At 39.5% G+C, this 15,667-nt stretch overlaps 3 protein-coding genes across 5 annotated transcripts; 2 read left to right on the top strand and 1 right to left on the bottom strand.

Annotated features, from left to right (window-relative positions):
• Positions 1-722: 722 nt before the first annotated feature.
• On the top strand, positions 723-1,701 carry LOC118123030 (hemoglobin subunit beta-A). The gene is made up of 3 exons (XM_035180088.2): positions 723-903; positions 1,148-1,370; positions 1,464-1,701. The coding sequence occupies exons 1-3, from the start codon at positions 812-814 to the stop codon at positions 1,593-1,595; spliced, it is 447 nt and encodes a 148-aa protein (XP_035035979.1). The 5' UTR covers positions 723-811; the 3' UTR covers positions 1,596-1,701.
• A 1,031-nt stretch (positions 1,702-2,732) lies between these two features.
• On the top strand, positions 2,733-12,681 carry nprl3 (NPR3-like, GATOR1 complex subunit). Of its 3 annotated transcripts, none has more exons than XM_035180133.2 (14): positions 2,733-3,173; positions 3,836-3,905; positions 4,761-4,799; positions 5,568-5,700; positions 6,653-6,727; positions 7,906-8,059; positions 8,250-8,331; positions 8,647-8,784; positions 9,737-9,893; positions 10,317-10,423; positions 10,671-10,800; positions 11,403-11,592; positions 11,685-11,877; positions 12,308-12,681. In XM_035180133.2, exons 1-14 carry the CDS (start codon positions 2,978-2,980, stop codon positions 12,471-12,473), a joined length of 1,830 nt encoding a protein of 609 aa, XP_035036024.2. In that variant the 5' UTR covers positions 2,733-2,977; the 3' UTR covers positions 12,474-12,681. The 3 variants fall into 3 exon arrangements, with proteins under 3 accessions (XP_035036024.2, XP_035036025.1, XP_035036026.1); XM_035180134.2 differs by having other exon boundaries at positions 8,253-8,331; XM_035180135.2 differs by lacking the exon at positions 4,761-4,799.
• A 276-nt stretch (positions 12,682-12,957) lies between these two features.
• On the bottom strand, positions 12,958-15,551 carry mpg (N-methylpurine DNA glycosylase). Its single transcript, XM_035180136.1, has 3 exons — positions 15,202-15,551; positions 13,937-14,141; positions 12,958-13,657 (listed from the first exon to the last, which is right to left on the bottom strand). Exons 1-3 carry the CDS (start codon positions 15,388-15,390, stop codon positions 13,206-13,208), a joined length of 846 nt encoding a protein of 281 aa, XP_035036027.1. The 5' UTR covers positions 15,391-15,551; the 3' UTR covers positions 12,958-13,205.
• Positions 15,552-15,667: the final 116 nt, after the last annotated feature.

Below are 15,667 nucleotides of genomic sequence, written 5' to 3' on the forward strand. Positions count from 1 at the left end.
TTACAACTAAGTTCAGTTGACAAACATTTCTAAGTCAGCAGGAAACAATGAAACTTAAAACACTTCACAGTGCATAATCATATAATATACATTCAGATATCAAAAGGTTACACTTTGTAATTTTGAGAGGAGCATCTTTAGTAGGAAATGCTGTGGTGACCAAAGGATGCAAACATTTCATAAAAATCACTAAACACAAAAATTACAAAAAGAGTTCTGCAATCAGCACTTTAATAAATTTGGGTTTCAAAGGGAACACAATTAATAAAAAAACAAAAATGAATCATGAAAATAAGGACAATGCCCAAACTGTGTAACAAAGACAAACTATTGCAGCAAATTGAAAATAGCGTCGGTGTTAGAACAGATTATTTTACAAGGTGTTTAGTTTAAAGGTCCTTTTGTAGTAGTAATGAAGGTTAAAGGGCAACAAAAGAGAGGACAAAGGAGATTGTACTAATACATGTTATTAACGGAGGTTTAATTAAAGACATTATATAAACATTTTTAAATGTAAAATAAAACTAATTGGCATGCTTTGGGTTATTTATTGAAAGTCATTTTTCAATTTATAGGCCTTGATAATCTGCATTATATTCTTATCAGTTTTCTCCAGGCAGAGCTCCCCTGCAGGTGACAACCCAACTTCTCCTCAACTCTGGACCAATCAAATGCTTCCAGGCCTGAGAGGTGTGGCATTGGGTAATTAATAAAACCCAGAGAAAGGCAGGTCTTTTCTGAAGGTTTGTGATCAGAGGTTGTCTCTTTTTTCTCATCAGAAAAAGATCAAGAAAAACTTAACGCCGTAACCATGGTCGAGTGGACAGCTGCTGAGCGCGCCGCCATCATTTCCCTGTGGGGAAAAATCGATGTGGGGGAGATTGGACCCCAGGCTCTGACCAGGTAACCTGCCTATTCACATAAGCATTTATATACATGTAGTTATATGTGTTTCTTTCTGTTCAGCACTTTGTAACTTGTTATAGAGATGAAGTAATTATTATTGTTGTTGTTGTCATTATTATTATTACTATTATTAGTATTATATTATGGTAGTTTTCTTGGAGCTTTGCATCTTCACATTGTTGTTATAGTGTGTCACTGACCATTGTGTCTTTCTTCCATTTCTGTGTTGTGATCATTTCAGGCTTTTGATTGTGTATCCGTGGACACAGAGACACTTCTCAACCTTTGGCAACCTGTCCACCAACGCCGCCATCCTGGGAAACGAGAAAGTCGCCAAGCATGGCAAGGTAGTGATGGGTGGGCTGGATAGAGCTGTGAAGAACCTGGACGACATCAAGAACGTCTACTCCGCACTGAGCACGATGCACTCTGAGAAGCTTCACGTGGATCCTGATAACTTCAGGGTAGGTGACCATCTCTGACTCTGCCTGCACTCACTCTAACTGTTCTTTGATCAGTTCTATTAATGCATCCCTGTCTGTCTGTCTCCCTCACAGCTTCTTGCTGAGTGCATCAGTGTGTGTGTGGCTGCCAAGTTCGGCCCCTCCGTCTTCACCGCTGAAGTCCAGGAGGCCTGGCAGAAGTTCCTGGCTGTGGTGGTGTCCGCCCTGGGCAGACAGTACCACTGAGGCTCAGGGGACGCAGGTCACATTCAAATAATGTGCAGCAGCCCTACAACTACAACGTCCTGCAGTGAAACTTTTCCCAAATGCATTAAATAAAAGGCAAAATGAAGACATGTATTTATGTGTGATCATTTATTCATAGAGGTGTGAGTCTTATTTATTTTTCTTCTCAGTGGCTCAGTGCAAATTTCTATTATAATGATTTACATGAATTCAAGCAAATAGCCAAAAATAAAAAAGGAACAGCTAAAATGATGGGATAATGATTCATCGTCTGTCACTCAGGACAAAGCTAATCCATCCTCAAGTCCATACAATCGGTATTTATGCTTAATGCAGGATTGAAGTAAATTAGGTATTTTTTGCAATTTATTATGATTCATCTATTACAAGGAAAACACTTTTGCCCGCTAATTTGGCTTCTTGAAAACTGTCCAGTTTGATATAAATGGGTGCGGCCATCTGAAATAAATGATACCAGAGCATCAGAATTCTGCATCATGAGGGCAATGGCTGGTTGCCAAACTGAACCATTCTCTCAAACACGGCTGGACAGGCAGGTGTTTAATAGATATCTAAGAATTAAATTGAATTAAAAGTTTGAATGGGTGAATAGGCTGAAATTAATTGTGAGAGTGTTGCCTCTCAGTGGTTTATTATTTATTATTATTTTGATATGGTTTTATTTATCTATAGAAAGAAAGAAAGAAAGAAAGAAAGAAAGAAAGAAAGAAAGAAAGAAAGAAAGAAAAAAAGAAGAAAGCTTTGGTTCTGTGTGTTTTTTTATTTATTATTATTTTCATATGGTTTTATTTATCTATAGAAAGAAAGAAAGAAAGAAAGAAAGAAAGAACGAACGAAAGAAAGAAAGCATGTGTTGGCTCTCTGTGTTTTTGTATTTATTATTATTTTCATATGGTTATATTTATCAATAGAAATAAAGAAAGAAAGAAAGCATGTGTTGGCCTTCATATTTTCATATGGTTTTATTTATCTATAGAAAGAAAGAAAGAAAGAAAGAGAAAGACAAAAATAAAGCATTATTGGCTCTCTGTGGTTTTATAATTTATTATAATGTTCTTACGGTTCTATATATTCACAGAAAGCAAGCAAGCTGGGGGTAGGAATGTTATTGCCGCTGTCGCTTGTTCCAGTCGACCACTTTTCGAAGTGACACACAACAACTTGAGGAGCACAGTGATGAACGCTCAGACTTTATAGCTCGGCCCTAAAGTAGAACCAGTTGTAGTTTAGTATCCATGACAGGTGTCTGTGTGAGCTGGACATTAATACAAGCTCCACTTGTTAGTTTGCTGAAGTTCCCTGTTCGCCGCTGACTTTGTTTTGTGTGGTTAGGCTAACGCAAAGTTAGCTAGGATGCTAACATGATGCTAAACCCATCGGGCGGATTACCAGATGACCGAAAATCCATGTACAGCCAGTCGCAAAACAGCGTGTACAAAACTGGCGATAAAACCAGTCCCATTAGCGTCATACTGGTGAGCTCCGGCAGCCGAGGGAACAAGCTCCTCTTCCGGTACCCTTTCCAGAGAGCGGCGGAGTGTCCGTCTTCTCTCACAGGTAGGAGGGCAAAGCATTAGCATGAACCACAGGCTGTCCAATACCTGAAACTCTGTGAAGTCAGAGGGCTTCTCTCACTCACTCACACGTTTACAGGAGCTGGACCTAGTTAGAGTTACACTTCACAGTCTTGTCCAGTGGAATTCAACTGCTCAGCAATGAGTTTTGTCTTATTACAATGAACAGATTCAGGCAGAGTGGTCACACTGATTATTGACCTGAAGAAAAATCAATCCGATCAATACTTGCTCCATGTTCTTGTGTGTATTTAGACTGTCTCAGTGCTGATGGAACTGTTTGACAGATAAGAAGCTTGGGACAGTATTGTTTGAATAAACAATGATAAACAATCGATATGACTGTGATTTTGTTATTTTTCATGTGCTACTTTGTCCACACCATGTAAAACACAACCAGCTATTACACAAGTGGACAACCAACTGAGATCTGACAATGAGCTCTCGTGGCATCACAAGATAACTTCGATTTATAACTTATAATCTTGACAGATTGTCAAACACTTATACCACATTGGAAAAGACAGTGATATCTCATACCATAAGAGCACAGAGTTTAACACGAGACTTCTCTGAAACATTCACGCTGTTATTTCTCCAACTGGAATAAACATGTTAACTAACACTGTTATTTCTGTCCACAAGCTAAACAGCGGAGTCCATATGCACAGAACACAACTGGGGATGTTCTTGAAGATCAGGATGGTGACTCAAGGTAATTTTGTTCTTCATCTAATATTAACAGATTTATAGTAGTAATACAACTGACTGCAGCCCCTTCTGAGATCCACGTGACTCTCTTACTTTTAATGTTTTTCTTCCTTTTGCTACCCCTCCCCGAAGAAACTCTTTTTGTTATTCAAGAAGAATCGAGGGGCTGGCCCATGGTCAATTTAGCTCATGGGGTTGAGTCTCTCGTTGGTCTTGTACCGGTGGTGTCACTTCAAAACATGTATCACCTCACTGCATTTTACACTTGAGGTTTAACCTGAGCCAGGCCGTACAACAATGAAATTAACGTTCACTTCAATACAGGGCTAAAATACGTTATATAAGAAGTTGTTATTTTTTTTAAAGCACTGGTATCGGATCACCACTCAGCATCAGCCAACACACGAAATCCAGGTATTGTGAAGGAGAAAATGGTATTGGAACATGTCTAGCCCCATGTGAGCATTTAACCTCTTTTAGACTTTCAACGCTTCAGCCCGCGAGGCGTAATCGGATAAACTCTGGCACAACACCATCAAATGTATATGTTCCCCACTGACTTCACTTCAAACAGGCCTGGGTCCTCCAGCTTAACAGGTTGAGTCACGTTAAAATATTTTGTCATGACATCATGACAGTTTGGCATTTACGCTCACATGTTCATATAAAGATAGAAGTGAGTCAGCCAAAATGATATAAACGCTTGAATCAACATGCACACCGCGTTCTGACATCGCAGTATCACATGTTTGTTCGGATTGTTTTTAATGTCCATTTTATGCATCCAGCCCAATTGTTTGTTGCATTTTCCCTTTTGTTTGCTTTTTTCTTCTTTTTTATGGCCCAATTCCCATTTCAGGGAACAATCTCCACTAACTGACGAACAGTTGGTAGCAGGGTAAGACCAAATCATTCTAAACCACCTTTCCTTCGCTTAGATCACCCCTGTCTTTTTTTTTACCCCCTTCTTTCCTAATTTGTGTCCTATATGGATCCCCACCCTAATCTAAAAAAAAAAATCCCTGTAAATAGTCTGTAGCAGATCCAGTGAATCAGTGTTTGGTTAATTGGGTTTCCAGTGTTGCTTTCCTCTGTACCGTGTGCCTTTTTGAAAAGAAAAATATAAATAAATATATCCAACATTTTACATCACAATAATTACATTTAAAATAATTATAACTTAAGTTTTAATTTATATTAATTTAATTTAGTCTAGCATTTTGAAACAAAATGCAAATCAAACTACAAAACATTCTTCTCAAATTGTGTTAGAGAGGTAAGTCTTCAATGAGTTAAAATTCTATACTGAAAGTCATCGGCTTGATTTTCATCCCTTCGATCGCAGCATGAGTTACTCGAGTCAAACCAGCATGAGTCTTTCACATTCTATAATCATACAGCGACTTCACTTTTTCCGCCAGGAGAGCTCTTCTTCTTTTCTCCTCTCCAGTAGCCACACAAGCTTTTTAATTTATACTCTAACTGTGGAATTATATTACAGGCAGATGCATCTGATTAATGCAACCCCTCTCGTAGACAGGACTGTGAAACATGTAAACAAACTGAGCTAATTTACACTTTCTCACTCGTCCCAGCTGTCTCTCTGCTCTAACCTCTCTCCCCACCCTGCGCACTTTCTCATCGAACCTGATCGTCCTTCTTTAAGGTTCTCTGACATCATCCTCGCCACCATCCTGGCCACCAAATCCGACATGTGTGGAAAGAAGTTTGAACTGAAGATAGACAATGTTCGGTTTGTGGGTCACCCGACTCTCCTCCAGCATCCACCCATCATTCAGGTAGGGATAAATGAGGCCTCATGAAAATATGTAGTAAATTGTCAGTAAAGCTGCTTTTAGGCATGCACTGAATTTCCATGCATTTACTTGAAATTTCCTAGAGGGAATATCATCATAATGTTTATGTGTCTTGCCATCTGGCTTTGATGAAGCTATGAGGTCATTCATAACTGATCCTCTAAATGTATGTCAGCTTTGAATTTTGGCAGATAGGGTCTTAACCTCAGCAGTGCCCCCTACTGACAGTTCCTTCTTGGTCTGAGGATTCACTGCCTGTGTGGCAAAGATAAAGGAAATTTCACAGTAGATATAGAAAATATAGAAAATGACAAGAACGTGTAAAAACAATGTAGTTTATTTACAAAGTCAGTTTTGTCAACACTTGCCTGACACAGTCTCAACAAAACCAAACTTTTCATCAATCACAAACTTGTCCTCTGTTGCATATCATTGTACTCGTGCAGCTTTTATTCAACATTTATGATTGGCCTTCTGCTAATGCTAACTAATGCAATCTAATGCAGCAGGCCTGCAACAAATCCTACCACCATCGAGGTTATAATTTACACCAATTCAGCTTATTTTGAGAAAGTTGAGAGAGATGTTGTTTTAACTTTATTGTTATTAAACTGTATTGCATTACATGGACAGGTTATATTTTTGTCCAGCCCACAGAGGAAATACCAGAAAATCTCTCTGCAAAAGATAATACAGTTCAACAGCACCTTAAACTGCATCCTTCTAAATGATTAAACTGTTGAATTGAAAGTAGTTTCAGTAAAAAAAACAAACATTATAACCTTCATTAAGCAGGATTTATTTCAGGCCTGTATTACATTGCATTCGTTTAAGTAGCTAATTAACTGACTTGTCTTATTTGTATTTTGCTGATATTATTATAAACCTTGTTTACATTATGCGTCATTTAAAAATTGGTCTTCTTTCAATGTAGGTTTCTAAAACAGATCCTTCCCCGAAGAGAGAGATGCCCACGATGATCTTGTTTAATGTGGTGTTTGCACTCAGGGTATGAAAAGACTTCTTCATATTTTAATATAATTAATAATTATACATATTGTTAATTGTTGAGATCATAGTGACATGTTGATGGTTTGTGTGTTTGGTGCCATAATGACCTATCAGTTAATATAAATGAGTATAAATGTTAATATTCTAATATTACAACTTAATTTGACACTTTTAATTTTAATGATGGCACAATAAAGTCAGCTGAGTGTGGGTGGGACACACATGTTGTGTTCTGTTAATCTGTGTGGTGTGTGTATGAGTGATAATATTCCAATATACTCTATCTGTGAGAGCACTGGAACCCCTAGGGCGGCGGGGCCACGGTACTATGCTTAATCATGCTGGCCTTCAAGGCGCCGCCTGTTCCTGCCCATGCTGAGTCACTGTATCTTGAAAGTGTCAGTAAAGCTGAGATGGGGGGGAAAAAATGCACAGTCATGTTTTGTCAGTGATATCTGCCTAGTAACTGAGGTGGTGGAACCCTGGCACCTTCGATAAAAAATACTGTCTCATAGGGTGTTTTCACAGTGTGGGTCGTTACTGTATATTGTATATATACACTAATATAAGTGTTTGCACAAGATATGATTATTCAGTTCTGATTGACTCCACAGTTCAAATTTGTACACCAGCAAGCTATTTTATGTCAATCTGCTTTTTTTTTCTTCTTTTTTTGTCATTCTATTACACAAAAAGTACAACCAGAGATATTTAACAATGCAAAGAGATTAATTTGTTTATTTCTCACATTGGTTTTGTCTTTATTTACATTCCAGAGGAAGACAGAATATTATAAACTTCTCTCAGTATAATGCAGTGCAATTAAAAAGCACTACTAAACTACAGAAATACAACAGAGATGAGCCCAAATCGAAAATAAAATATCTCAACATAATTCTAACATTATACGCTTCACAGTATAATAAACAGTTAATTAATTGTCATAAAAATGACAAGGAATTAATTACACTTTTAAAGTTTCATGAAGTTTTAATTAGCACGCTACATGCTAAGATCTTTACTGTATGTCACATGAAGGTTCATGTATGATTGACATAAATGTTGAGCTACATATAAAAGCACTGGTGTTGTAAATGTAGTATAATGTGTAAGCACTGAGTTCAGTACATACAACGTGTTTTTATATTTGCTCCCTCTCGTCTTTGGCCTCCGCAGGCGAACGCCGATCCCTCCGTCATCAGCTGCATGCACAACCTGTCGCGCCGCATCGCCATCGCTCTGCAGCACGAGGAGCGGCGCTGCCAGTACCTGACCAGAGAGGCCAAACTGATGCTGGCCGTCCAGGATGAGATCACAACCACGACTGAGAGTGAGATGCACACTCCTCACACCTCAGACCTGATGGCAAATTTACTGCAGTGTCTTTTTTATTATAGAACAATGTAGCTTGTCAGAATTTCAACTGTATGGTGATGCGTTATTGTTTAATCACTTCAGTTTAGAAGCTCATTAACTAACAAATTACACAAGATCCCTGTTTTTCTTCTCTTTGACGACAGCAGATGGAAGCCCCCAGTCCCCATTTAGACAAATTCTTCCTAAATGTAAACTAGCCAGGGACCTGAAGGAGGCATATGACAGGTGTGTGATTAGGCTCATTGTTTTGCTCTTTTCTTCCCATAAACAGTATATATTGTCCACATAGCTGACTCTGATATTTAGGTTTACAGCTAAGATAATGCATGAAGCCTTTATTTGCAATATCTGTCCAGAAACTGATGTTTGTTCCCTGAAATTTTGATTTAATAATTACATTTTTAACGGATTCACGATTTACAATTTTCCAGAAGGTAATGAAATTATATGTTTTTATTTATTTATTTATTTTACATTTATTCAGCAAAAAAACATTGGCATCTGATGTTAATATTAACGATGATATTGATGTTTTTTCAGCCTTTGTACAACTGGTGTTGTGCGACTACATATTAACAACTGGCTGGAGGTGAGTTTCTGTTTACCCCACAAGATCCACAGGATTGGTGGCAACCACATACCCCCAGAGGCATTAGAGTGCAGCCTTAAGGCCATAAGGTGTGTTACAGTACGTCTCTTTTTGTACTTAATCATTATATTGAACAGGAGAAGACCAACTTGCTTACACTAAATCATATAGGGAACTTTTTTACACTCCGAGTTGAAAAAAAAACTCAGGCAGCACCTCAGTCAGCAGCTACAAACCATTATACTAAAAATGGCTTTTCACAAACAACCACAGATACTCCACCCAGCAGCCCCTTCTCACAGCATAAACACATCACAAGTCTTATCATAGAGTAAATATTTCCTAATGTAATATTTAAATGAGGTTCCTTTTAACCTATTACATTTAATTTTACTTTGTAGGAAATGTATAACATTTACCCTTAGTTGTTGTTCCCCTTCTCCCTTTCTGCCCATGAACCCATTTATGGGCAGAAAGAACCTTAGTGTTAATTTCTAATCTGACTCGGCTGCAAGTCATTAAAATGAGTCATCTTAGAATGTGACAGGTTGATTATCTGAAGTTGATCTGGTTAAAGAAAATATTCAGTTATAATAAGAAGTAATAAACTCATGACTGTAACAGACCCTATACGTGACCATCTCATTTAACAGGATCATTCTAATTCTGAATTTGTGTTATTGGATACACTGTTAATCCACTAATTTGTTATGTTAAATTCTTGCATCTTTAATAGATGATTAAGTGTCTTATTTTGTTAACTCCAGGACTCTGACTTTATATTTTAGTGTCTGGGAAATCCACATTTTCTGTGGGCCCATACTGCCACCTATTGTTTCTTCATCTTTACTACAGTAGAGGTGTGATCACCATCTGCTTCTCATTTTCATTCCTATATTTTGCAGCTGAATAAAATATGCAAAGGTCATTTTTATTTCATCATATTGGTCAGTTTGTGCTCTGGAATATACTTAGTTGTTTTGTTCATTGACTGGCACTAAAGCTGATTTCTACTGCGTCGTATGTTGTTTGATCCTCCAGACCGTATCATGCTCTGTTGCTACTGGAAAGTGAGAAGGCTCTACTGAGTCAGCTCCCTCTGGACTGCTCGCCTGCAATGGTGCGTCTCATCAAGACCTGCTCAGCTGTGAAAAACCTGCAGCAGCTCGCCCAGGACGCTGACCTGGCCTTACTCCAGGTGCAGACCAGCAGCACCACGTGCACCATTGCTGCTCTTTAGAACACACACATCTTAAAAAAATATTCATAACAGCGTATAATGACTATGCTCATTCAGTGATCACAAATAAACAATTCAGTGATTGTATTGTATTTTAAAACATGTTCTTTAAATGCAAATCCTAAGAAGTAATTAATGCATGTAGTACTAGTATGAGCCTCTGAGATCCAATAAAAACTATGCTAGTAAAGGAGGTTACTCTATCGATGGTGTCTTACCACCATCTAGTGGACAATATATGTACTTTCAGTTCCTGTTTATAGTAAGAAGTTAAATGTTCTCTTATTTTCCTTCAACCCATTTTTTTAGGGTTTAGATGCTCATGTTTAGTTGCTGTTATTTCACATCATTGATTCTATCTGCAAAATATTTCCCACTCAGATCTTTCAAATCGCAGCACACTTGGTTTACTGGGGCAAAGCGATCATCATCTACCCACTGTGCGAGAACAACGTGTACATGCTGTCTCCTCATGCCAACATCTGCCTGTGAGTGTCCCTCATATGTGTTCGCCAGTCGGCTCGACTGGTTACTGCACAACTAATGATGTAATAATAATAAATAATATTTCTGTACACCCACCTAGCTTGCTCTACACAGCATGAGCTATTAAATAACCAGAACTCTATAAAGTAGACTTTCCTTTACAACACTATGGAAAATTTATTCAAAATTGTTGTGTTACTGGTCAAGCTCTGTGTTGTGGAATAACATGTCCTGTCTCTCCCTGGACAGATACTCACCGCTGGCTGAGCACTTTGCTCAGCAGTTTCCTGGTCATGATCTTCCAACCATATTAGCCAAGTTCTCACTACCTGTCTCACTGGCTGAGTTCCGAAACCCCCTGGAGGCTCCTGCCCAGGAGGTAGGATTATTGTTGCTGATGAAATACTATGCAAAACTATATAACATATAATATTAATATTACAAAGGACTGTGTGTGAACGAGTGAGACAACCTCCTTGGCTTTTATTTTGTCATCTGTATAATGAAATAATTTGGTATTTGATATTTTTAGATTTAAGAATAATTTACTAGAACAAAAACAGATTATTGTACAAATTAAGAGCAAACAAATGTGACATTAGTTCGCAGTGAATCCATAGTATTTACAGGGCTAATATGAATCTAGATGGTGTCTTGTAAGGACAGGCCTGTCGGATGATCATCTGTGACCCATCTTATTTTGGCAGAGCAGCAGTTTGAGCATCGGGATGAATTATAAATGGCAAAGGGACATCAGCTCCAGCGTCTGCAGCCTCCATTTTTTATGAGAACAAGATCAGACCGTGGTTCTTTCTTGTGCCTCTATTTTGAGCTTTTGTGTTCCCCACGACTGAGTTAAAACATATTTGACCTGGTTGGGAACATGAGCGTGTTCAGCCTCACTTGTTCCATGTTTGTCCTCTACTCCACTTGTAACTGCTATGCTTGACTTGTAATGTTTGATGCTCTGCCCTTGACCAGGTCCAGCTGATTCAAATGGTGGTGTGGATGCTTCAGCGCCGCCTGATGATCCAGCTGCACACTTATGTTTGCCTGCTGGTACCGCCCAGCGAGGACGAGCCTGGGATCAGGGAAGAAGACCCTCCGCTGGCCGCCAGAGTAGGAGGCCGAAGTCTCAGTACCCCTAGTGCTCTCAGCTTCGGTTCCCCAAGTATGTCCTCTTTTAGCACACATCTCTGCCTCTGTTCTTACAGGTGTATCCGGTACATAATCTTTGACCATGTGTCTGTTCTGTGTCTGTAGCCAGCAGCGATGATATGACCCTCACCAGTCCCAGTATGGACAACTCCAGTGCAGAGCTGCTGCCTGGTGGAGACTCTCCACTAAATAAAAGGATGACAGAGACGCTGCTCGCCAGCCTGTCAGAGCATGAGAGGCAGGTTATACTTAACATCCCTGCAGCACAAAATCCAGAGGATCTGCGGATGTTTGCCAGGTAACCAAACCTGCCTCTAATATAAATATATTTTTTTTTGCTTTTGCATCAAATTTTTCTCCTCTTTCCTTTGCTCTTTGGTTTACGGCAGTAAAATGAACAGATGGTATATATTCTTAGGACGGTTCCACTGAGAAATTCTTTGTCTTTTAGTAAATAAGATATTTGTGTAATGATTTGGAAAAGAAGTTATTTTAATTGCATTCAATTTTGAGAAATTTTATTGGAACTACCATAGAGTTAATTAACCAGCTGTTAGCTGAGAGGATTTTGAAAGTAAGATTTGCAGGAAGCAACAATCAGGGAATCTGTGTCACCTCCTGCACATACATTTTTTTTTAATCGGAATTGTGAAAGTCTTGTCTCATGGTTGATTTATTCCCGGTAATGATCCACCTACTCCTCTGCCTGTTGTGTTGACTGCTTTCAGGCTGCTGCACTATTTCCGGGGGCATCATCACCTGGAAGAGATTATGTACAATGAGAACATGAGGCGCTCGCAGCTCAAGACGTTGTTTGACAAGTTCCGCAGTGTCCTTGTGGTGACCAACCACGAGGATCCCATTATTTCAATCTTCCAGTCACCCATGGAGTAGTGGCACAGAGACTTTATCTGCTCTCACCAACTGGAAAAGATGAGCGTTTATTAACCTGCTGTGCTCACAGCAATATCAGGATTTCAAAATCAGAACACAAAGTGATTGCATTAATGTGTGCAGATTTACAAGGTGTAGAAAGTGTTTTAGCTTTATGAGCCAAATGTTTGTTTACAATATTAAATTATTTTGTACATAAGAGAAAATACCTCAAGTGTTCACTGTGAGTATTTCAAAGATTGGTGTGGTGGGGTTTTAACCTCATCGTCCATTCTCCCAGATGTGTCCGAATCATCTGGACTGACCACAGAGGGGCACACAGAGTAATCATCATTCCAGACTTCCAGATACCTCTTGCCAGGAATCCCAGAGGTCGAGAGAGAAAGACGGGCAAGAAAGCGAAGACTCTAAACATGAGACGGTCTGTTTTTGCTTTGAGGGAAGCAGAGTGTTCCAAACATCTGTGAAACCACTGACAAGAGAATTGTCCAAGTATGAATGTTTATTAAAAAACACAGATGGAAGAAAGAGAGAGTACAGATGCGTTACAGAACTGAATTTAGAATCTGAACTGATCATGGATTTTATTTTACCATCTAGACCCCCTAAGAATTTAATGATCAAGATGATGTAATGGAGTTAGTGGAGAAGATTCTGTAGTTTTTAGTCTACTTAAATGGTGAAGTCCACAAAAGGGAACAGATGGAGGAGTATTTTTCAGGAATCATCCTGTTATGTCCTTTTGACATGGTTCTGTCCTGTGTCAGGCTGCACATCTGAGGAACCTAAATCATTTATTACATTTCCAGACTGAGGCTGTCTCTCTGCTTCTTTATTCAATACACTAACACAGGGGTGCCCTCGAAGATAAAACCGCCATGGCTTCTTGGCCCATTCGCCATGGGACTCGATTCCAACACGTGGTGCTGATACTATATTGTAAGTTTCTGCTGGACTTGTGTTGGGGTCCCCTTCCAGCCACACATCTGGATCTGAGGCCAGGTCTCGACAGTCAAAACCGCGCGGTATATCTAGAGCTTGGCACAGCTTCGAAGGCCCGTTGCAGAGCTCTTTGTCCTTAAGTTGTTGGGCGCCCTCTTTGCGTCTGGCTGCCCTCAGCCGCCTCATGACGGACTGACCCTGTAGGGGCTCGACGGAGCGCAGCAGCACGGCAGCACCCTCCCCTGTGACAAACCAAACAACATACATAAGTCTGCATGGCTCCACTTCGTCTCCTTCCTTTTGCCCTTTACCCACCGACAATAGAAAACACAACTTGATACACACAGTATCAGTTTAACGTCATACTAATGATAAACACTTCGAAGAGAAAACAAGAGCAAGCAACAGTTTTATAACTTTTTTTCTGTTTGCATGCATCAGTAGACATGGCTATCAAAGTGAACAAAACATGTGGCAGGTATTCCTACTTTTAAGTCATCTCTGGTGCGTAATGTTTTTACCTTCACTGGACACATTCATGCAGAGGTGGATGCCATAAATGGGATACACATAAATTGTGCCTGGCTTCATGAACATGGCCGTGTTCCTCTTTGTGCGTTTGCCTCCCGCTGAGTGTGAGGCTTTGTCCTCTCCACCGAGGTAGGCTTCAGTTTCCACTATTCTCCCTCGCAGCTCAGCGCCATCTGCACACCTGCGGACCAGCACCTGCAGGGATAAGGAATGAGGCAGATTGTGTTTATAGCCATCATTGATTAGCTAATACACAGAAGGTTAATTGACAACAAAGTTCATCATCCATTTAGCAAAAATGGCACAAAAAAAACCCTGTAGATTTCTTGGTTTGGGACTGACGTAACCTGACATTTAAAGATTTGATAAAAGGTTCTGGGAGCTTGTAATGTCCATATTACACAAGACAGGCATCTTTGGCATTTTAAAGCAGAGCCTGACCAATTTATCAGTTGGCCGATAATACTGGCCGACAGGAGCCTTTCAAAGACATATTATCTGTGTTTATCTTTGCTGATATGAAAACGTCATTTCACAGAACACATTGTTATTTATAATAAAGTTTACAGTTTAGCTATAAAATATCAAACCTCAATCCCATTTTTTGTCATAAGGATTTGAAAATTAAATTTTAGGATTAATGCCAATTTTTTTAAGTATTGTTATATTGCCTGAAATACCAGTAGTTGAAATTCTTTACTTTATATTTTATCAGCCGCCCAAAGAAAATGCATATTGGTCAACCTTTATTTTATGAAATTATAAAATAGTCCCACGAAGGGGGATTTGACATGTTACAGCAGCAAAGGGGTAAGGAGGAATAAGAAGCATCAGTAAAAAAGTTATATTTAAGTAGAAAAATAGCAATATAAACATAAACAGGATATATACAATGTAAATAAATGCACACAAATATTGAAATTGCACAACAGTGGACATATGGCACTGATTAAATGAAGTCAACCCTGAGTTGAATCAGTGCTGGTTGTAAAGTGTGACAGGAGCAGGAAGCAGCAAAAACAAGTAAGTTATTACATGTAATTTATCTGGACCTGGATGTGTTTTATTGTTGTCCTGGGTTTTGTAAGAACGTTCAGTTTATGGTCAACAGTGACAGCGGCTGTGTTACATCCACAGGTCTGACAGACGCATTAAAGGAGCCCCTGCTACACTGTCTTCTACCAAAACTCCACATGCATCGTATGATCCCCTGCAGAGCATCAGGTCGCCTTCAGGTGAGGTGTCAGCAACTTACCTTTCCCAGGAATGCTTTAGCCAGACTGATACAAGGCTGCTGGAAGAAGTCCTCTCCCAGTCTGAGCTGCAGGTCAGTCCCAGTAAAACTCCCACTTCTCTTCTCCTCTTCCTCACCTGTCTGCTTCTCACCTTTATTTACATCTTGCTCACCTGCTGCAGCCGCCATCTTTCTTTTCCTGCCTGCCATCACGTCATCAAAACGCACTTTTAACCACCCTGTCGCTCTGTAAAGTCAGAAACACGTTTCTATAGTTTTTTGACCTTCTAATGATAATAGTGTGTGAGAGTGTCGTAGCAGTTAGCACCGGAGCTAGCACACAGGAAGTAAATGACTGTTTTGAATCTCTTAAAGGAGCCGCGCACCCTTTTTTCCTGGAGGATGTGAATCGGTGTTCGATTATTGATCGATGGAGAAGTTACACTTGAGCTGGTGAATATCTACAACACCTTTTTCACCAAATCAC

This window comes from Hippoglossus stenolepis, chromosome 16 (genome assembly GCF_022539355.2).
Source record: "Hippoglossus stenolepis isolate QCI-W04-F060 chromosome 16, HSTE1.2, whole genome shotgun sequence".
Taxonomy (NCBI): domain Eukaryota; kingdom Metazoa; phylum Chordata; class Actinopteri; order Pleuronectiformes; family Pleuronectidae; genus Hippoglossus; species Hippoglossus stenolepis.